Consider the following 24,023-nt stretch of genomic DNA (forward strand, 5'->3'; position numbering starts at 1 on the left):
AAGGTGAGCAGTAACCAACATCAAAAACTACAAAACTCTGTTGAGAAGTAACATGCCAAATTTACATTGTAATTTTTCAAAGTTATAACAATTTTAAAGAACTTGACAGTATGCCAAAACAATTGAGGTGACCAGAAGCTTAAAAATGAGAATATCGAGAAGGATTGGAAAATTACTGGGTGGGAAAGGAGTGAGGAGATGTTAAGAAAATGAGGACTCAATGAGAAGGAAGAAAGTAAACTCGACATACTACTATGAATAAATAGTACGTGAGAGATTTGATAGAAGCTATATAAGATGATAAACGAACGAGACGAACATAAGATGATGATAAATTTGTAATCAACATATGATTCAATGATAACTGTTGTCATTTAACTGATATTTCTTTTATTTAATTATTAATACATTATAATTGCAACCCTCCACACACATAAGGTCACACAACCCCTCTTATGCATAAGTGTAAGAGACCCGCTCTCATTATTTTTCTTCTTCTATCAAACTTCCTATCTCTCTCCGATTTCTCGAAAATCATATTACTTCGAGACCCTCCTAGGTCTTCAAACCTACTAATCGTAAGCCAATCAACCTTGACCTTGATAGGAGATGTAAAATTTTATGTGGTATATGTTGCGCAGAAATCTGAACTTGGGGTCTGAATACGGACGTCCAAATTGAAGAATACCCTTTTCAGGAAAAATAAACAAAACTTCCCGAATATCTACAATATTTATAAGTCCTAATGCTTTGACACATAGAACGTAACATCGTTCGAACGGATGCTTCATTCTAAAGTCAATGGCATAAGAACAACGAATCCAGGACAATTAAAGTATGAATACTAACTTCGAAAGTGTCTTTTTTGTCATAATGTCGAATAATGTTACTATCTTCGTACCAACCAATCCTTTATCAATGAAACTTATAAAGATATGTAGTCTGCAAAATGTAAAATTTCTTTTTGTGCGTACTTATCTAAAACATCTGAGTTCTCACTACAGTTCAATTGCATATTTTTAAGAGACTTTTTCCCGAATTTTCCTGGATTCCCCGAGGACATATTGAGTGATATCATTCGAATTCCTGATTTCTTCTGAATACAATTAAGTACTAACAAACAATTTAACATAATTATCATGTCTAACCTAATTAAGGCACAAGCAGGATCTAAGTAAGTGGATATGCGGTTATTACACAGTATTAAAGAGGCAGAGGAAAGAATTTGATGCAGTTGTAGTGTATGACAACTTATACGTTAGAAATATATAAATTACCTGGGATACCAGAATACTTATAGGGAATACATTTTAGCAAAATGAACTACTGAAGGAATGATTCTGTGCACCTTACATTTAGATTTGTGTGTGACTCATTCTCAGTAACATTTTACATTGTCCTGACCGTCGAAACATGCTCCTTATTCTTGGAATGACTGCTTAGAAATATTTGTATATTACTTCTTCATTCTTAATTAAAAGGGTAAATCTAAGTTATAAGAAGCTACCTCCAAAATTAATCATAGTTCCTAAAAACAATGGACTTTCTCTTAACTGCCCTCTCTTTAAGACGCCTGATCACTGCGAAATTAAAATACCGTTAATTTTACAGTAATTATATAATATCTTGAAATAGATAAAAGATAATAGAAATGTGGAACACGAGCGCCCTAGACAATATTAATTTGCATGAGGTACCGTTATCACGATTCACCTAGTAGTTTTCCGTTTGCAGCCATTTAGAAACGCGAAAATAAATACTGATTTTCTATATGGCTGGAAATCGACAGCACATAAGTGAGTCGTGATAACGGTATACAATGTAAAATACAAGTAATATTGTCTAGCAAGCTCTTGTTCTACTTTTCGATTATCATTTATATATATCTGAAGATATCACATAATTACTGTAAAATTAGCGGTATTTTAATTTCGCAGTGATTAGGCATCTTAAGTACTTGTCGGCTTTACTGCTCTCTCCCTATTCTCTTAACTGCTCATATTCCAAGAAATAAGTAATTTTCAATGTCATCTATGGTCGATGTTTTACACAAATATATTGTACAACAAACTAATCGCTACGAGTCGATGGTTTTGGCTTGGTTTAGTTTCCACTGTTATTTTGTACTTCTTGGACAGTCCTGTTGTCTTTACGTACCATAAGAAAACAGTTCAACGAAATACACAAATTAAAATCACGTATACTTTTAAAAGTAGATTTATACCCTAGTATCACACACGCTTGGCGTAAGATAGAATTGCAAGTCAGCCAAGCTTGCATTCAGCTTGATTGAGAAACGTGCAAACATCCCGATAAATTCCAGTAACGAAGTTACATTTGGGCAACCTTGCATTCAATGTTCCATTCAAGCTTGACGCATGCGTTTTACAAGTTAAGTCGTGTGAATATCCAATGAGCGGCAAGTGATGCTATGACTCTATACGAAGGATCTAAAGCATTGTTTGCAAGTACAACAAAAGGCAGATTGTATGAAATCATGCGTTTCAAGTGCAAGCGTAGAAAGCCAAAAGCCAAGCACACACCAACTGACCGAAATATTTCTTATTATTAGCATATATTTTAAAACCAAAATGTGATTTTCTTCGTTTAGTAGATGTGTTTATAAAATACAGCACTTTATTTCATTAAGTATTTTAGTCTCAATCTTATGTTTCTGATTGTTTTTCTTCTCAATATACATACACCGTAAAGAAGTCTGTGGTTTGTGTAAATAGTCCAGTCTATTTAATTTAATATACAGTATTTTTTCAAGTGAGTGTAACTGAAACACCTTGTGGTCAACACTCTACCTTATCTTATCTTTTTGGTAAGTTAAATTTATTAAATTATAATAGTGCCATTTTTAACCATTATAACGATGCTATACAACTTCAGTGGTGGATCAAGCCCGGGATCAGGGAAGGGGCCTAGGCTCCCAGTTTTCTGAGTGACAAAAATATTGTAAGCTATTGTTTATGTATTTTAGAAAGTTTACATATACATGATATACCTCATTGTGTTCTGACTGTCCCCTTCCCCAGTTTTCACCTTCTAGAACCGCCTCTGTACAACTCAGAGATTATGAAATGCTGATTTTCTTTTGAACCACCTTTTTCGTTATAAGACAAAGGCATTGGCTTGTGATTAACATGAGGTCTGCTGTGTTAAAAACTGGGTGATTTCAGTCGAACTGAGTAATTAATACACTGAAAGTTTGAAAAACATGTTCTGATCTAAATTTATTTCTGGGAAAGATTACATTTACACTTTGAAGTTTAAGGATATTGTTTTATATTCACTAATAGAACTGTCTTCATGGTTTATTCCTAGAGTTTGTTGTTAGTTTTCATCCAATTTTCTAGGAACTCTCTCACTTCCGGATATCTCTGTTTCATCCAGTAGATGTGATATTGGACCCTCTCCAGCGATTGACTAACTGCCATTGAGCTTTGTTCAAACACATCTTTGTTTTCTGATGTTAACGTCTGCAACTGTAAAATACAATAATTCTTTAAAGGTTGCAGAAATAAGTTGTCGTACATATATAAATTCTAAATTGTTTATTAGGAAAGATCAGGATATTTATGAACATAATAGTGTTGTGTTCAATACAGAATACTGGCCATTAAGTCGAACTAAGATATAGAGGCACAAAAATTCTAGTACTAAAATCGACACACACAAATTACTGATCATTATTCAGTACCATAAGTTTAAAAAAAAACTGCGTCAACATGTGGTTTTCATTGTAGGCAAGCCATCCATTTTCGCAATGCCTTTATTATTTGTTCACTTTTCGATTGCAGGCAAATCATGCAAGTTAAACACAACAATATCTGCATTTATATATAATATAATGCATGTGTAACTCTCTCTCTGTTTCTCTCTCTCTCTTTCTCTCTCTCTTTGTGTGTGTGTGTGTGTGTTACTGTGATCATTTTCCCATAGCTTAAAACCACTAAATTTAGTACATAGATTTCATGAGATATAATCATGTACGGAGCTGCTTTTTACGATTTTGAGCTTGAATGAAGGATTGGAGGTTAAGATTGGTGGTTAAAATGTGTACGTAAAGAGGATAAATACCCGGGACGATAGCTATGAGTGGAGGTGCATAAGAGTTTAACGTCCCATTCAGCAGCAAAGCTATATGAGATGTGAGCCGATATTATAATGGGACTCCGAACTACATGAGCTATCACTGGAAATGGAATCCGATTCTCTCATGCCAAACGTTCGTATGCTAACCATATAATAACGCGAAAGCTCCTGGTGGAAATTAATGTCAAAGCCATAGCTTCACAGTAGAGACGAATATTCGCAACGCCATTCAAGTCCAAGTTTAACTCCCACACTCATCGGGAGTAAATATATTCAAAATAACAATATTCAGAATGGCCATGTTAGTGTCGAACAGCTATCCGTGTAAAAATTCAAATAATAGTTATGAGAATTCTAATGGGGTCTTTTATTACTGTTTTTTTTTAGTAATTGGGTCTGCAATTATTCGGGAATACTTATATTCACTGAAAAAAGAGAAACACAGATTTTTCTTCAATGATCATTGAAGATTTAAGTGAACGTCAACAAGTAAGATATCTTAAGATTAAATCTTCACAATATCTCTTTCCCTTCAAACTTGTCGGATTAAAGTCGAGGCCAGGATGGTTTATGACTATGAAAAACATATTATTAAGACTGTACCACTTATCAATTTTTACCCTAATAATATGTCAAGTATATGATTTTGCAGCTGATCAAGCAAAAACAAAACCAGTTGTAGTGATTGGTGGAGGATTTCACGTTCATTATATTCCCTGGCTGAAAGACTGTACTTACGGAAATGTTATTCGAAAGTATAGCAATTATTTGTAGACATACACAGAAGAAATGTTCCTGTCGTTTTTGACAGTTATTCTAGAGATTCTACCACTAAACGAGAAGCACAAAATTAAATATCTGCAAATAAGTCCTCATGTGACACCACTTTTAATGCAAACACCAGATGCGTGACTGCAAAAGATGATTTTAAGGAACATCTTGAAGGTTCTTAAGACGAATATTCTCATATTCTTAGTTTCTTCAGATCTCCAAATAATTAAAATTTAAATATTAACTGCCGAAGCAGATGCTGCCGTTCCCATTGAAAAAAAGGGTATAGAAAATTGAAAACAATTAAATGTAATAGTTGTTGGCAAAAAACATTGATTTGTTAGTGCTTTTAACTAATTTATTCATTTCTACAAACAGAACTATAAAAAAGACTGTGAAAGTTTACCACAGTATTGCTAAATTGATTCATAAGCTAGATGATATAAGTATTCCCTCGTTATTTTTTTATGCTATAGCAAGTTGTCACACAACGTCGTGTCTCTTTGGTGTTGGAGAAAATAAAGGAGTGGACACGATACAGTCTTCAAAAGAAGCCCAATCACAAGCTTTAGTGTTTGCCCTTGTTGGTATTTCCAAATAACTGCGAATCAATGGAAAACGCTTTATTTTAACTCTATGTGGAACTCAGCAATACCCCAATCTTGCGGAAGCTTACTACATCATGTGTACTAGGTTGATTGAGAAATCTAAATCAAGATCAAATTTTGACCTCATTAGTCTTCCTTCGATGTCTGATGTTGCACATGAGAATTTGAGCATTTGTGTCGCGTGTATTTACAAGTACAGGTATGGCTTGGAAACAAATTGAATGACACAGCATGGGACTGAAAGATAGAACATACGAAAGGAAAGCATTGACACATGCCACCAAGAGTGATGGTTTCCGAAATCCGAATATGGAAAAATAGTGATTGAGCAAGGCCAAACTTCCAGAAACGATCGTTAAACAGGGCCGTCCCGTGCATAAAGTCGTGCTTTATGCGTGGAAGTACGAGAAATAATTTACTTCGAGTTCGTTCCCACAGTCGCATGACGAATAACAACCATTATTCCGAACAGTTCAAGTGGATGTATTTTGCATTACGCCAAAATATCCTGCATTGGTGAACCGAAATTGCACCCTGATGCAAGATGATAGCTACACTCGGCTCGAAAAATGGAACTCTGGCACTCTGTTGAAGGGAAAGGATGTAGCAATCCATAGCCACAAACTTCATTGAAGGGGAAAGATGTAGCAATAGATATAATCAAGCAAGCAATCGTAGATCAGGTAGGAATAATAGGCTCCTGCGGATGATGAGTTACAGAACAGAGCATAAATCTATAGCAGAGATGGCCATTTCGCAGTTGGGGAACATTTGGGATCGCGCGGACTCAGATCCACTGATCTTAATAAGTCTCTTGTTTCAATGAAACTCATGCTAACCCAAGCTCGAACTTAATCCAACTCTGGCTCTCTATATTCAATAAGGCTCACACTTAACAACTGCATTCAATATTTAATATATTAATGACCAGAATATGTACTTATTTATCAAATTAAAATAAGTCGTAACTGTTTCAATAACGTACCGTTATGTTCATAAGACGTATAACTGGCATATACATGTTTATATTAATATAGGTAATGCAAACATCATAGCATTAAATAATTTTATACAATTATAATTGTTGCTTTTTATATAATTTTATTTTTTATAAATATCAAACAATAAGGTATTATTATAATTTACTGTTTCATTTTAAAATTTTATAAATGTCTTATATATGTGAGGTCGCAAAATTTCCGGTCGCCAGATCGCCATTGGCAACTAGAAATTTAGAGCTGGTGACTAGTGTTCAGTGGGAATGGTTTTTGGCTAAACTCACAGGGCTGTGCAGTTTCTGTTTAGCGTGAAAATAATTGTTACTGGGTGAAAAAAAGAAACACGGAATATGAAGTCTTCACAACTGACATGGAAAGTGAAGTCTTTACAATGTTGTAATTTACCCTCCTTTCTCACCTTCAATCGAAAACTTCATTACAAGATTCCCAAATTTGTTTCCAATTGTCACATTTCGTGCAGTTTTACCTGTTAGTACTGCTTTATATAACAGAGACTTCAGCAGTCTCAACAGAGTTAAGACTGCCTAAAGGAATTCACTGAACATTGACACACTCGATAATTTGCTCGCAATTTCTATCAATGGCCCTTCACTTAACGACTAGTCCGAAAACTGCAATCAACAATTGTTACATCAGTGCAGAGAGAGCGTTACACAAATGTGAAATCTTAATATAAGATATTTTTTAACATATGTATGAACTGTCCAGTTCAAAATTGATTATCCTGAATCTAAATGTCTGGCTTTGAATTTTATGCCCTGAATATATATATATATATATATATATATATATATATATATATATATATATATATATATATATATATATATATATATAATTATCTTTTCTTCTTCCCAAATATCAGATAAATTTGACGTTTTCTCTCCATTCTATGTTCTACATTATAACTTTTCTTATCTGTGACATTTTATTCTTCAATTCTTTCTAACAACCTATTCCATAATTCATTTATTTGAAGTCCATTTGTCCAGTTCATTAATCTTTCTCATTTTTTCCATCTTAATCCTTCCATTTTCTTTTTAATGTTGTACTCTTTTTAATGTTCTTTTCCTAAACCTTGTACCCCTTCCCAATCTATACGATGTCCTTTCTTTTACATGCTTATATATCACGTTGTTCTCTCTTTTAACTCTTACGTTATCCTCATGTTGTTTTACTCTTTTCTTGAGCTTTTTCCTTGTTTCTCTAATATATATCATATTGCATTTCTTACATCTCACTTCATACACTACTCCTTCATTTTCTTCTTTTATATCCTACTTCTTCTTCCTCCTTTACTTAATCACTTCTAAGATTCTACTTTCTCCTATTCTGTATGTTTCCTTTCCTCCTTTCCTTAATATGTTCTTTAGCATATCTGTTCCTTCCAATGCTCTCTATCCCCACTTTTTCTCTTTTTTCCTCTTCCTTTGTCTCTTTTCTCTATCCTTTCCTACTGTCTTCTTTGATTCTACTTTCCTTTATATTCTCTATATTATAAATACTTACCTCTAGAAGATTGTGAAACGCATTTATGTCTTTTTTCTCTTTCTCACTATCTATATCTTCTATTCTCTTCTACATATTTTTTATGAAGTTCTTTTTCGTACTATTATATACAGTATTTCTTTTGTGACAATAAATCCCTGCTACACATTCTTTGTTATACCATCTTGTGTTCAAGTTTACTTCTTCTCTTGCTATTGTCATGTCCAAGTAATTTATCCTATTGATTTTTTCTATTTCCAGACTTATCCCTTTCTCTTCACCTTTAATGCTTTTTACAAACTGTTGTAGTTGTTTTCTTGTTCCTTCTCATTTTCCTAAACAGTGAGTCATCTGCAACACAATATTAGGTTTTTCTTCCTTCTTTTATTACATTCTGTTTCCATTTGTTCATTACCGTTTCAGATAGAAGTGGACTTAATTTAGAACCTATACCTAGGTACTTAAGCCTTGTTTTATTTTTAGCAGTTTATTACCTATCGTACAAATGCTATTATCCCACAACATTTTTAAGGCTTTCCCTATTGTTTCCTTCTTTCATTATCTTATTTTCTCCTCATTTACTTCTATTATTTTTATTACATAATCTCTCTTAATACTAGGAAACATTGCTTTCACATACATACTAAACAAAATTGTTTTCTCTCTTATCCTCTCTAATGCTTCTAACATCTTTTAACTTCTTCTGTATTCTTCACACTGTTCACATTCTTTGATAACCTCATTCAGAGTGTAACTTCATTCAGCTGAAGATTGTCACTTTCAATGGAATCACACTCGTTCCGTTCTCAATCCATTTAATAAGATTTGTTTTCAAACTAGATTAGGTTCCATTATGAGCGCGCTAAGCAACCTGCCCGAATTGCGATTTTCTTCTCTCCTTTCACGTTCCACTCTCCTAGTTAATACCCACTATAGTTGTTTGAACCTAATTTCTTCACACCCTCAAGAAAACAATTAAAATACACTGGCATGGCTCTATTACACAAGGTTTCTTTTCGCTCTTTCTTTCTTACACATACGACTAAACATGTTGAAAGTGTGCACGCTCGTCACTCTTTTATGTGACGCTGCTACTCAATTGGTACTGCAGTATGCGGCGAAACAAACTGAAGTTCACGTATGGATAGTCATTGCACAGGTGGAATGTGGTATGAGCTGTGACCGTCAGATGTATGCTCAGTTGTGTATGGACTAGCGTAGTGTGCAGTTGGAGCGAAAATAACAGAAGGGAAGGTGTTTATTGTCGAGCACTCTTTCCGCTCATACGGTGTGGGATAGCAACTCACTGCAGAAGATGAGTGCGCACGTCTGCACGTCTACTGTATTACTCTGGGGTGTTAATAATGGCATATAAAGATGAAGATTTCATCAACAACATATGGTTCAGTGATGAAAGTCATGTGTAGCTTGGTCGTTAAAACAATCGACAGTTAATTACTGACTCATTTTTGCGTGATTGCGCGTTATTTACCGCACCAAAAATCTGTCGTTGCAACAACAAATGATATAGCAAAACGTAGCAACTGCCCATAAGCAAGTGAGTTACTTGCTCTTCTGACCACGAAAGTTTGAACACCGCTTGATTTACCGTGGAACGGATATTCCATATACTTTCCACTCCCCTGATCTCACGGCTCCAGATGCCTACATATACGGTTATACTGAAAGAAACAATTTTCCGAGATAATCCCCTACCACCATACCGGAGTTGAGAGAGAGGAATCGGTCATTTAGTTTGTCGTTCCAGCAATCGTGTTCACTAACATGTTCATCGATCTACAGGACCGCTATGAAGAATGTGTGCGGACGTAATGGTTAACATTTTGAACACAAGATGTGAAGGCTCGATTTCTTTTAAATTTACAATATATGTTGAGTAATATCTAGTTGACACAAATTTGACAATATTTCTTATGTGTCATTATGTTGTAAAACAAATAAATAAATGAATGTGAACGATGTGATTTCAGTACAGTTTGTTTTGCCACAAACTACACTTGATGTTGAAAAGTCGTCTGAAAGCGAGAGAAAAGAAAGACAACTGATTGAAGGCTCTTCAAAATAAACAACTCGGATTATAAAAACATTTATAAGTAGATTTCTACTTGAATAGTAATTTCTAAATACAGCAGAATTGCCGTTTGTGCATTGAGTGGTCTTTTTACGTATTCCATTCGCTACTAATACTTTCTACCAGTACTATTCACATTTGAACTCTACACAATCTATTTAAAATTGACATGTATTGTTAACAATATATCACCATTTGAAATTCAAAGTAACCACGGAAAAGTTTAGTGCAAATAAGCAACTCTCCTTAGTTTGAATATATATTCCAAATAATTCACCAATATTTTATAAGAAAATCTTATTTTATATTTCTGTTACATCTTCATTAATGTAAATTAAACAATTAAGATAGATACTGCTATTTCATAAGTATTTTATTTGATTTTAAATCCATGTATAGACATTACAATTGTATGTTCAGAGACATTATAATTGTAATATTTTCCATAAGTAGTAGGTTTGCTTTGTATATAATTACACACAAACAAGCTATTTGCTGAGCTAAACAATATATTCACATTAAGAAACTACATACGTGTGACAGTGTCTGATGAAGCCAAAGTGTTAGTTGTCGAAACTGTTACACGTATGTAGTTTTTTAAAAATGTAATATATTGTTTTCCTCAGCAAATAGTTTGTTTGTGTATAATTACAATTGTGTTTTCTTTTTATCGTTGTGGCTGTTAAACATCTCAAAATTTGTTTCACGAGTGCGTTAATGATCCTCTCAATGATAGTGAAATTATCCATAGTAATAAAATATTGTACAAGTAGAAAATATTATAACACTTACTTGTACCAATTCTGATTCTGTATTCATATTCTCCGAAAGAGTAGAGACTAAAGTTGCAATTCTTTTCGATACGGGACCATAGCTGCAAATACAATATAAGCTTATAAAAGATATTCATCTATTATCTTATTTCTTATTACTGTATGGCAACATCAGTTTACTCCTGATAGGGGTAGGGGCCAATTGCCTGTAAAGCTCGGATAGACATATAGGGAGATTAAAAGTAGAGCCCATAATATGCTCCCCTGCAATATATTTGAACTTTACCAAACTAAAAGAAAGCTTACTGTATGCTACCGAACCGATAACATGTATCGAAACAACTTCAAGAAATCCCTGGCAATATTTTACAGGGTGATTGTTAAGAAAAATCAAAATCAGTACAAGGAAACTCAGCGAAGTTTTTGAAAAGATATCATTGTAATATAGCTAGTGGAGTGCAGGTACAATTGAAATATAATATTATGTCAATTCGGAAAAGTAAAAGTCAACTTGGTCTGTTATCAGACAAACTTTTTATGTCCAATCCTTCTCCCTCCAAAAATCTCTTATTTCTGTGGTATTTTGGAATTAGAATTTCATTATTTTCAGGATAAGCTTTCCTTCAATCATCAATTTCACCACTAAAAGTTTTGGATAAGATGGAAAGGGAAACGACAGTATGTGCTATGTCATCCGTACCTGATGCCTGATAACAGTTACCTGATGCACCACCAATATATTTGTATGCTTTCAGCGTGATCGAAAGGGACCGTATCGACAACATCGCCAGACAAAGGGCATCTAGGAAACGTGGCATCAATGGTGGTACAAAATGTACTTGATTATCCTTCACTTCATGATGTTATTCACTTCTGTACATTGCGAGACGTGTTTAAAAAAGAAGTTTCATGTTAATTTGTTTGCATAGATAGCGAACAAAATTCCTTCTTCAATCTATGAAACTAACACATTCTTGCAACAACTAAAAACTTGCTCTTAGATTAAAAACAACATAATCAGTAACATGAGGGAAATAACAGGGCTACAGTTATTACTACCTAGAATTGTTTGAAATGAAATGGAATGTTTCAGTTTTACGTCCCACGGTTATGTCGGTTACGCTAAAGGAGACGGTGATGATGAGAAATGAATATAATGGAGGAATGAAGAAAGTGGGTGGAAACGGGAGAATCCCGAAAAAACCCGCGAGCACGGTGTTTGTCCACCGCAAAGTCCACACGGCGCGAACGGGGATCGAACCAGGGACCCCCCAGCACCGAAGGTGAACGCTCTGCCACTGAGCCACCACGCCCACAATTATCTAGAATTGTAAGTTTTTACTTATTGAAGTATGTATACGAGCAAATAATTAGTGCTTAAAGTCTAAGCTCAGTATTCATTCTGAAATTTTAAAAAATAAAATAAAATAAATTACCGAAAATATTTATAATATTTTAAAATCAAAGTTAAGAATAAGTACTTACAAATCGTGAATTTTCTTAACACTGTTCATCAGGAAATCCTTACAAACGTAAAAACCAAACATAGTATTACATATACTTTCAAATACAGTTGAACTCTCGTGACGTCGGATCATCGATGTTTTGGAGAAGGCTAATTCTAGATACCTGCAGAATATATCATATATAAATTAGCGTATTGCTAATATATATTCGTATTTAATAGAAATCCTTATGCAAACATATCAAAATAACATTATTTCTTATTTAGGTCAAGTTAACTGTAAAAAAGTGCTACTGAACTTAATGTGCTAGAATCCCTAGTATTCTGCCGTTATACACCATAAATGTCGTTCATTTTTTTATTACGTAAAAGAACAGTTATTATCCGTTTTGACTGTTCTGGCATCACTGTCATATCAGAATGAAAGGGTTCAAGTTCTGATGCACTTCAGAGTGCAGCTAATCGCTACTTTCTGACTTAATATTTATTTCTTCATCTCGTCTTTAAGTTTCAAATTTCTTGTACTTCTCTCCATTTTACATTCTACTATATTTACTATATATCTCTAATAAGACAGATCCTAACCAATTTCATTTCTTCTTTTAAATTGCAAAGATCTGGAATAGCAAGCACTAGAGAGACGACATTTTGTAAGTAGAAGAATTCGTTCTTTGATCTTTTGGAAATGTCACTCAATATATGATCAATTTGCTTGGCATCTTACGTGTGCCATTACGTAAAAGATATCGTTACAAAAAAACATAGCAACAGTTTTCTTTGAAAATTATTCTGCGCGTATTCATATCTATGATTGAAGTAAAATCAATCAAATGTTAATTTTTCTTTAGTTTAATGTGTACGATTACGATTACTAGTATTTTTAAAGCAAAATACTACTGAAAGTTTTTATTACTTTTCAAGAATCCAAAGCTCTTTGCTACAACCAAGGCTTGAAAGAATAGTCTCACGTTCTGTGGCGACATTAGAATTGAGGTATCTCGTCCATAGGAAATCCCATTCCGTTGCTCCTCCATGCTTGATTGCATCGCAGTAAAACACTGTCCTCAAATGAGATGGAATCCTGAAATCATGAAAGTTTGTTTCTTATACTGAGTTATTAATAGATAAACACTGTTAAACTGAAATAAGTGAAAATTTAGGTATCTTTACGACCCTGTATTAAAATGTAACGTATAAAAATTGTCAATTGATATTTTAAATAAATTTATTATCATTTTGATTGATTGTTAGTTATTGGAAAGGCGAAATTTGTGAAAAGGAATAACTCGCATTCAGTTTTTACCTCTGTTTAGAAGTTATAAACTGGTATTGTCCTGGAATACTTTATGAGGAAAATTAAACTTAGCAACCAGAGCCTAGAGCAGAATGGCACTCGCTACGATACGGCTTATGCTGATTTTGTCAATCTGATAGGAAATGATAAGAAGATAATAGAAAGAAATAGAAATTTTGTATTAAATGCTTGCAGATACATGGGTTGATAAATAAATGCGGAGAAGACTAAGTAAATGAAACTTTCCCCTGACTGTAATACTCTAAATTATGGGTACGTTAAAATATAAAGTACTATTCTCAACAAAGTGGGTACTTTCAAATATCTATGAACAATATCAACATATCTAAATTATATCCAAGAAGAAATTGAATGTTGATTGAAGGCAGTAACAGAAAATCTCATTTTCGCGAATTCTTTCAAGGAATGTGAAGCTTCAAATACAGTACCCCTGTATGAAATGTAATATGTCTATTGTGGTGTATGGTTGTGTAACATGGTCGCTTACTTAGAGGGTAGAATGCAAACTGAAAATATTTGAAAATAAACTTCCTGGAGAAAATATCAAGACCGAACAGGGACGGAAATTGGGAATGGTAGAAACTTCGCAACGTAGAACTTCAAAAATTATAATTTTACGTTACATTTTTAGGGTCATTAAGCCTAGGATACTCAGATGGGCAGATTAAATACATGGAATGAAAGAAGAAACACTCTAAACTTTTTAACTGTAAACACAACCCAGTTAACGAACATTAGGAAGAATTCATCGCATATGGAAGGACAATATTAAGATAGATCTCGCAGAAATATGAAAACAAAATAGAAACTAGATCCGGTTGGCTAAGGACAAAATTCAATGAAGAGCTTTTCTGAACACATCATTGAATATTTGGGTTTCTAGACAATAGTTAGTTAAACTATTGTTATTGTTAAACTCAATTCGTAATGAATTACTTACGGATTGTTATGATCTGGGTCCTTCTCTTTCATCCATAAATTAAAGTAACGTTTAGATTGTTCTGCACAGTTACCGATGTCCAATGAACATACCCAGTTAAGCAGTTGAGATCGTTGACGTTCTTCTATTAGATTGGTCCTATCTTTAACGTCATAGCCAACAATATCCAGTAATGGTAGAGCAAAACTAGACACAAATTTCTGAAAGGAAGATAATTTTTATTTGTAGATATAGTTCTCAATATATCATCTTATCATCTTTAAAGGTCCGTGACAACTTGTGAATGAATAAAACATATGTTACTTTTGCGAGCAGCTTTTCAAATTTTCAATTGCGCTATCCATACCCTTTCAACATTTGCATTCTTCATCATGCAATACATTTCAACATGACAATTAATGTATGTAATAGAATCGTGACTAATGTTATAGGGCCACGAAAGTCACTAGAGACGTAATTTATGTGTTTAACGAATTGGTATAGAACGGAATCATAGGGTGACGGTTTCGGTGAAAAGTACATTCATATCAAATCAACCAATGATGGTTGCTGACAAAATGTATCATTTGTTTTCTCTGTATACAAAATTATACTATATTTAGAGAGTTGAGACAAGAATTCATTCATTTTTAGATAACTATGTAGCTATTTATATTTATTTTCTTCCTGATGCATCTAGTATTTTTTTACTCTTAAATACTGCATTTACATTATTCTTCGTTTCTGTAACAGTTCTTACTACATTCCTCACGGCCGGCTTTGTTACTTAATTCTTTTTTCGTTCTCCTCTGCTTCCTTGTTCACTTAATGCATTTCCGTTTCTAGTTTATTCATCTTATTCACATTCATTCGGAACTCCTTCTTAAAACAGATTATCTCCTACATGAAATCACTTATTTTGTTTCACAAATAGTATGACAAGTGTGAAACATATTTTTCAGTAATCTTTTTTGAAATTTGATATCATGCTTCAACGTAAACCATAGCACCTCATTTGGCGTCAACTTATCAAGGTAAAATTTTTCAGTACATTCTTGTCTACATGCTATGATTTCAATTTCGTGGTCTTTACCCTAATAGTACTGGTGTCCAATGGTCGCACTTTTCTCTGACTGGATGAGGAGATTCACGTGACCTCATCGTGTAGTATTACGTTATAGGGGTCAATCCTGTCTTGATTTTGGCAGTGTTCCCTTGACCCATCGCCAACTTTCGGGAGTAATACCTAGGACCACCATCTTAAATTTTGGAACTTGCCAAATTAAAAAAAAAGCATGATATCACAGCATAGGGTATACCTGTCGTTTCTTTTTATGGGTAAAAATTGCCAAAATGTGAATTTAGGAGATTTTCGGCCTATTTTATGCTCTTTCATGAGACTTTATTACCTTTTATGATTATATTGGTGAGTATATAGGCCCATATCTTTTCATAACATGTGGCTATACTGATGCCCCTCTCTTAATTTTTGGGGAAAGGTTCATAGGACTACCCCTTAAATTTGGAAATTGTTAAAAAGCAATAACTGGTAACTGTTCTACAAAAACCTAATAGATACAGGGTGTAACAGCTCGTTGTTTACTACAATTGGGAGGTGATTCTAGACATGAAAACAAGGAAAAGTGTCTATGTAACACAAAGGCGAATACCTCATCTCTCCGGAGTTCCGAGCCTCCGAATGTGTGAAGATATGAACCTCCACTTGAAATTGTGGCAAAACAATGAGTAAGAGAACTGCAACAATAGGCGGCTCACAAACAAAAAGTACGCAGAGAATACGAAGGTGTAGTAATCGGTTGTGTACACTGAGGAAGCAAGATATTCCGCCAAGCAAGAGAGGGATTAGGAACATGTTAGGAACACAGGAACAATTTTGTGAAGGATACATGGGACAAGATAGGCAAAATGTATTACTTTGCTGCAGTGCATACGACATGCTTTGATGGATGTTGACAACGTAAGTCGATTCAAGTTGGGGGAAGACACATGTTGTGCGGGGTTGCATTCCAACAAGTAACAAGTACAGGCGCATGGCAAAACAGCGAATGACAACACTACATACCAAATAAGGGCAATATTAATGTACACAGGAGTATCAATGTGCATAATGATCTCAGGATGTGGACACTCATATTTCAAATACTGCTACGCAGTAAAAAAAATCATTGTAGACGGTGTGTAAACTGTCCACCATTCATCTCAATACACAAATGATACCGATGAAGCAGGTTTTGTCTCATGCGATCACACACGCCTGGCGTGTCTGAAATAAGCGTTGCAGCTGCGACAACCCTGGCAATGAGATCTTGCCAGACAGGGGTTTCGTATACAAGTTGTTTCATCTCTCTCCACAGAAAGAAATCAAGTGGTGTGATGTCAAACGAGCGAGCTGGCCATAACACAGGTTCATCCCTGCCCATCCACCGCTCAGGATACGAGGAAGGCACTGACATGACGGTCAAAATGCAAAGGAGCACTGTCGTGTTGAAACCACGTTCCCTGCCTAAGTGACAAGGGCACGTGCTCTAAGAACTTCCGGTAAGACTTCACGGAGAAATGTGAAGTTCGTGTCACCACAAAGGCAGTTAGGCAACACCTAAGGCCCAATTAAGTCCGTTCAAAATGCCACATATTGACTGCAAATCTGTGCTGATGACCTAGCACCAAAATGGCATGTAGATTTCCAACATCCCATACATGACTGTTGAACATACCCGTCTTGGTAATATTATTTCGTCGGTTCACAAAATCACAGGTGGAAAGTTCGGAATGGCGATAGTTTGACGTAATTACTATTGGCATAAGTTCACACGAAGGGGAAATACTTCTGGCAATAGGTCATGTAATTTATTCAACTTGAATGGGCGCATAGCTTCGTCATGGAGGACGCGTCATACACTCATACAAGTGTCGTGTATTGTTTGGGCTATACCGCGTGTGCTGGATTGAGAACAATCTTGAATTGCTACAACTTTCTCTTCAAACCTAACAGTTCGCACACTCGAATTCATCCAATATCCATTTGGAGTGTCAGTGATCCTGTTCCTTGAAGATGAAGATCGAGCCATTGAAAAAAGACGTGCGACGTCACTCGACGAACTTATCGCTATATAACTGACTCGCCTCTCGGCTATTACCCCTTGCCTCCTCATAAATGAGATGCATATCAGCCGTCTCGGATAGTGAGAAATATGCCATTCTGGACACAACGTGACATCACATACAAACAACTACCTCTGTTAACACGAGAGCAGTGACTTCCAATTGATGTACTCTTTCAAATCACACTTCTACAACTGCACACTTTAACTCAGAAACGTAATTTGATGTAGCTTTCAACCTACAGTATAACATCGTCTGTAAAGCGAAGCACTGCATGAATCACACAAAACTAGCTTGTTAAGACAACTAGCGGATTGTCTACAAACCATCTGTACCTGTGGTGCGCTTGATACACATGAGAAACAAAGTACTGCTCTTTGTTTTTCGGTTCGGTGCTCGTCTACAGGAGACGTGTATGTGGGTTGGTGGCACTCAGTTGCCACCCCGCCCTGCCCCTAAATGTATGTATAACTCGTGCATTGAAAGTGATGGTGTTCCTTCAAGCATGTACGTCTTATACCTGATCAAGTTAGTTGACATCATGCATATGTCCTTTTATTAACCCACAAACTGGCAAACAAAGGTGACGCTAGGCTGTCCTCGTTTATTTAAAAGCTCTTTATGACATTGCAGCTACTTTGACGATGCTGGGGAAAGGAAAGGGGACGGGGATGCAAGAAAGATGTCATCCTTGGATTGCCTAGTGTGACTGATGAAAAACACTGAAAAACCCTGGTAAGGGTGGTCGCCACACGGTATCGAGCGAAGGCGTACAGACTGGGAAAGTGTTTTTACTTAACTCAAAATATTATTTCTATTGTAATCAGCATACCATAGTGTGCAATATTTATAATGCCATCACTGCGCTCTATGTACGCATGCACTTCTTCCTGCATGTGTGTATGCAACCCAGTTCATCATGTTCCTTCCGCCATCTTGAATTGGTTTATGCTATCAACATCCATGAAAGCATATCATATGCATTACAACAAGGTGTTACAATTTCCCCTATTTTGGCCCATGTATCCTTCAGAAAATGGCTGCTAATCCTTTGGGGAATCCCTGCGCCCTCAGTGTACACAATCGATTACTGCATCTTTGGATTCTCTGCGTACTGTTTCCTTATGAACCGTCTGTCGCCGCAGTTCTATTACTCGTCGTTTTGCCACAATTTCAAGTGGTGGTTCATTTCTTCACACTTTCGGATGCTCGTAACTCCGGAGAAATGCGATATTCGACCTTGTGTTACTTAGACACTTTCCCTTGTTTTCATGTCTAGAATCATCTCCTAAGTAATGTGAACGACGAGCTTTTACATCCTGTATAGCACCGTAAATTTGAGTGGTCCATCTCTTTGTCTGTCATCGGTAAAAACGTGCTAAAACTGTAAAATTTCAGGAGATTTGATCAAATTCATTCTCCTTCATAAAACTTGATTATCTTATGTTATATGGGTGAGTACAGAAGTTCATTTCCTCTCATAGGACATGGGTACATTGATGCTCCCTCTTAATTTTTGGGAGCTGTACATAAGGCGAACTCAAAATATATGGGTATATTGGTGCTCTTCTCTCGAATTGTGGTTGGGATACAGAGGATTACCCCTTGAATTTGGAAATTGTCAAAGAGCAAAATTTGAAAAATGTTTTCTAGTACTGAAATATATATTTATATAAATTTGATTGGTCCTGTTTATTCCTTTGTACGGTTAAAATGCCGAAAACATAAATGCGAGCAATACATTGTAAAAATGAAATGAAATGAAATCTTTGAATTTTACGTCCCACGGTTATGCCGGCTAGGCTAAAGGAGACGGTACAATACATTGTACTACATAGTAGATTATTTTCCTTATTTATGTGCTTTGATCAGGATTTATTACGTTATATGATTATATTGTTGAGCATAAGAGTCAATTTTCTTTCATAAGAAACAAATACATTGATACGTGCACTTTACATTTATGGGAGGGGTAAATAGAGTCACACTTTAAAATTGAGAATTGTAAGAAAACACAGATTGGGAAATGTTCTCTAGGAATCCAATATACAAGAGACTTTTAGTCATATTTTCTGTATAAGGTGGTAATATTGAATTGTACTACAGAGTACTACATTTGTAAGCCAGTGTATATATATCCGGAAATGCATCGTTACAGAGCTATAGCCACTGACACCACCTGACGGTGTGAAATAGTCACATTCTGTCCGTAACTGTTTCCTGACGTATTACCAGAGTGTTGTGTGTGAAAGAATATGCAACACAGGTTCGAAAGAAATTAATTATGCCGATTGCGCGTTGAATGGTACAAGAATTAGAAAAAAACACGCGCAAATAATGCATACTAATTGGTACTTTTAATGTCCGTATTGGAAAGTGCAACACTAATACAACTGGCAGCGAGAAAAACGCACCCAAAAATGCAATTACACGTCCTCATCAGGCATAAGAAAATACCATAACGAAAGCATCGTGCAGGAGCTACAACCCAAGGAATGAAGGAGAGAAATGTTGAATGCAAGATGTCTCGCGAGTAGGTGTGGAGGAGTACCATGGTTGGCAACAAAAATCATTGCTGATGGACAGCATTTCTAATTAGATTAGTTACAAGTTAAAACATAGCTTTTGCCGAAAGGTGCATGAAGCTTTGGACGCACTCTCAGGTCTAGGAGGCCATTGCAACATTAACATCTCGAAGGTATTTAAGACAGAAAGTTTACTGTAATTGGAGCTGGGTACAATGTGAGCACATACTTTCCCAGAGCTTGCTCTGAATCGTTACCTCGTATATGGTGACGATTTTTGAAGTATCCTTCCTTTTTCATATCCTGAGCCTCTTTCTCTGTTTCTTTCTAGAGATGCGTCCGGATCTACGGATCGAGCCAGAGGAGTTGCTCCTCCTGGACAACTATCCAAACGGATTGTCCTACCTTCATCATATTCATCACACATCAACATCTCATTTTACGGACTCACGGCTCTCTAGCATACTACCGGTCTCTGCTATGGCAGATCAAGCTGCTTCTGGACCTAAGGTGGATGGACGGTAAGGTGGTCTTCCTCCGGTTTTTGTCACTCCGTCTGCTTCGAGCACGAAAGTGGTCAAACGAAAGGATACTGGCAAGCGGCAGCGAACCATATCCGGCAGTTCTTCAAATGTCTCCACCCGGTCTAGGTCTCCACGAAATACACATCTGTATGCTGATAGTATTAAGCAACCTCGACATCAATCAAAGAAGCAACACAGAGACAATATTTCAGAAAATTCTGATATGAATGCAGCCGATGACAATAGCAATACAACCATTCTAAATTCTCAATCATCTCTCACCAATAAACAGCCATCTCATCGCCCGATTCTACATTCATTCCTTCTTCAAAATTATGACACGAAATACAGCAATGAAAAGTTCATCATATTACAACTTAGGAAATATCTTCCCAGCATTCCACTAGCAGAAATAATTAAGACACGTAACGGTTACTTCCTAAAGTCCATAGATCCGCAGTTCGCTATCACCATCAGAAACAAGGCCTTGTTTGAGATCTTCGGGAAGAACTCTACTCTTTCATCTCTCTCCTCTACAGGTCAGAAACAAGCACCGCTGCCAAAACGTCCACCATATCTCTCAGTTGTCATCCGGGCCGTTAACCCAACATATTCCGACGCCGAAATTCATGAACAGCTTCAACATGAGGGACATAACATTCATAAGGTCATCCGCATAAGAAACAATCAAGGTGCAACTTTTATGGTACGCATTCTCACCTCTTCGCAAGATACAATAGATACATTACTCACTACTGGCGCATACATCTATAAACGTTGCCACACGGTTGAACCTTCACGCTCCCCAGCTCCTCTTCCTGTGAGATGCGAAAACTGTCAAATCTACAATGATCACAATACTTTAAATTGCAAAAATCAGCCAGTCAGTGGACATTGCACAGGACCACATCCTACGCGCCTCTGCACCAACCTTCAACAGCCACCTGAATGCCCCATATGCCACGAACAACATCCGGCCTATAGTTATAAGTGCAAGAATAAACCTCAACCTGATCAACAACATCCCGATTTAGTCGTACCGCTCCGGATACCAGACTCTCCACCTAAAACCGATCTCCAAACCACTGATCCAGTTACCATCCAGCAGCTTCTTCAATTTCTCATGCTCACCCTACAAAACACTCATCCTTTTCAACGCAATCATCTTCTACAACAACTTACCAAAGCTGCTAAATCTGTCTTCAATGTCAATTTCTACGCCACCTATACCAACAATTACGTTCACTTTCATACATCACGTCAAGAAACAACTGTTTAACCTACCTATCATAATGGATTTAGTCTTCCTTTTCATGAATATTCGCTCCTTACCCACCAATAAAACCCTTTTCGAAGCACTGTTACTCGAAGAACACGTATCTGTATTTTTGCTGAATGAGACCTTTCTCACCAAGTCTACTATATGTAGCAATTGGCTTTCGCAATCAAATACTATCTCACCATCACATTTGTCCTGTTCCACACCTCCCTGAGCATATCATCATTACATTGTACTTCAAGTCAATCATCATCACTTTTGCTACTATGTATGTTCGACCCGGTCACCCCATCCCACTTGAATTTTTCAGTCATATTTCTAATACCTATAAACATTTCATCATTCTCGCCGATATAAACTTTCATAGTCGCACTCCGAATGAACGCACTCGCTTTACAGACCATATCACCACTCACACTACCGGCATAATACATACTGTCCCATCTGCTACTAGGCCTGTGTCCAATACCACTCCCGACATCGCCATCACCTCAAATACACTCGCTCCTAACAGTACATTCACAGTCCTTGATCTTCTTGGTAGTGACCACGCCTCGGTCAAACTTTCGTATCATTTTGGCACCACTCGTTCACATACTGCACTTCCACCACTTCCAACGCCTCGCTTTGATAAAGCCAACTGGAATCAATATCGCACATATCTTACCCATGCTGTCGCAGATCTCCACCCTCCTACAGCATCTGACGAGCTATATGCCCACGTTTCTACTATCACCTCTGAGATCACCCGTGCATCTGAATTGTTCATCCCAACTTCTAGTTCCACTCCATACCAACCTAAATTACCTCCGCACTACCTAGCTCAGATCAAACGTTCTCGTCAAGCATATCGTGACTACGTTCGGACACGAAGTCTCGAAGCACTACGTCTTCACAATCAGCTCCAACGTTCCGTAAAAAACTATCTTGAAGTGTACAAAAAGCACCAATGGATTAAAACTTGTAACACTCTTGCAGACACAGCACATCCATCACGTTACTGGGAACGTTTCAATGCGTTTTGTGGTAAATTCAGCAAAACCTCTTACCCACTCATTATCAAAAACAATCAAGCTGCTTCTGATTAGGACAAGGCGAATGCGTTTGCCGACTTCCTCCAAGACATCTTCACCCCTCAACCCTCTGATCATATTTTTTCTCATCCAGTCGATAAAGTCAACACAGCGAGTCATCTCTTCCAACCTAGTGTCAGCCATACATTACCGCCCAATGAAATCACTTCTCCCATTACTGTTGCCGATATCACTTCCATTGTCCGGACTAAACGAAACTCTGCTCTAGGTTTTGATTCAATTACATATCGCCACATCAAGGAAAGTCCGCCGTCACTACTCCTTTTATTAGCCTCTATCTTCACTTTCATCCTTCGAACTGGCTTCTTTACTGCCGAATGGAAGATGTCTAAAACGCTCATGTTCCTAAAGCCGAAAAAAACACCCAGTGCTCTATCTTTCTATCGCCCTATACAACTCACTTCAACTTTTAGCTAAGTCCTTGAACGCATTCTAGTCAATAGGCTCCATCCCTATCTTAGTGCACGCAGTCTCATTCCATCTTTCCAAGCGGGTTTCCTCCCGTCATACTCCATCAATGACCAGTTCCAACGCCTAAGCACCCTTATCACAAATCATTATAATTCTGTACGCCCATCCTGTCTTGTGCTTTTTGACCTAGAAAAAGCATTTTGACAAAGTCTGGCATCTCGCCCTCATTTTCAAACTCATCAAGCTTAAACTACCAATATCATACATCCGTTTTGTCTATCACTTTTTGGTTTGCCGCATTACATATGTTCATATTAACAATCATTTATGTCATCCTATCTTTCTACACTCAGGTGTCCCTCAAGGATCAGCTTTGTCCCCCTTACTCTACTTGCTATTCGTTTACGACTTCCCAACTCTGCCCGCAGACGTACATATCTTTCAATATGGCGATGATACCGCTTTCCTTGCACTCGGCCGTACTATTAGACAATCAATCTAAGATTACAGGAATCA

At 36.5% G+C, this 24,023-nt stretch overlaps 1 protein-coding gene across 1 annotated transcript in view; it reads right to left on the bottom strand.

The window, feature by feature from the left end:
• Positions 1–3,231: 3,231 nt before the first annotated feature.
• Positions 3,232–24,023, bottom strand: part of LOC145679508 (aminopeptidase Ey-like) — a 111,981-nt gene continuing 91,189 nt past the window's right edge. Inside the window, exons 9-13 of the mRNA XM_081750087.1 lie at positions 14,573–14,772; positions 13,231–13,398; positions 12,338–12,481; positions 10,872–10,953; positions 3,232–3,491 (exon numbers count right to left, since the gene is read on the bottom strand). Of these exons, the coding sequence (XP_081606213.1) occupies positions 3,327–3,491; positions 10,872–10,953; positions 12,338–12,481; positions 13,231–13,398; positions 14,573–14,772 (759 nt within the window). The 3' untranslated portion in view covers positions 3,232–3,326. The remainder of the gene's footprint in view (positions 3,492–10,871; positions 10,954–12,337; positions 12,482–13,230; positions 13,399–14,572; positions 14,773–24,023) is intronic.

The sequence above is a fragment of the Thermobia domestica genome, chromosome 2, assembly GCF_964235325.1.
Source record: "Thermobia domestica chromosome 2, izTheDome1.hap1.1, whole genome shotgun sequence".
NCBI lineage: Eukaryota > Metazoa > Arthropoda > Insecta > Zygentoma > Lepismatidae > Thermobia > Thermobia domestica.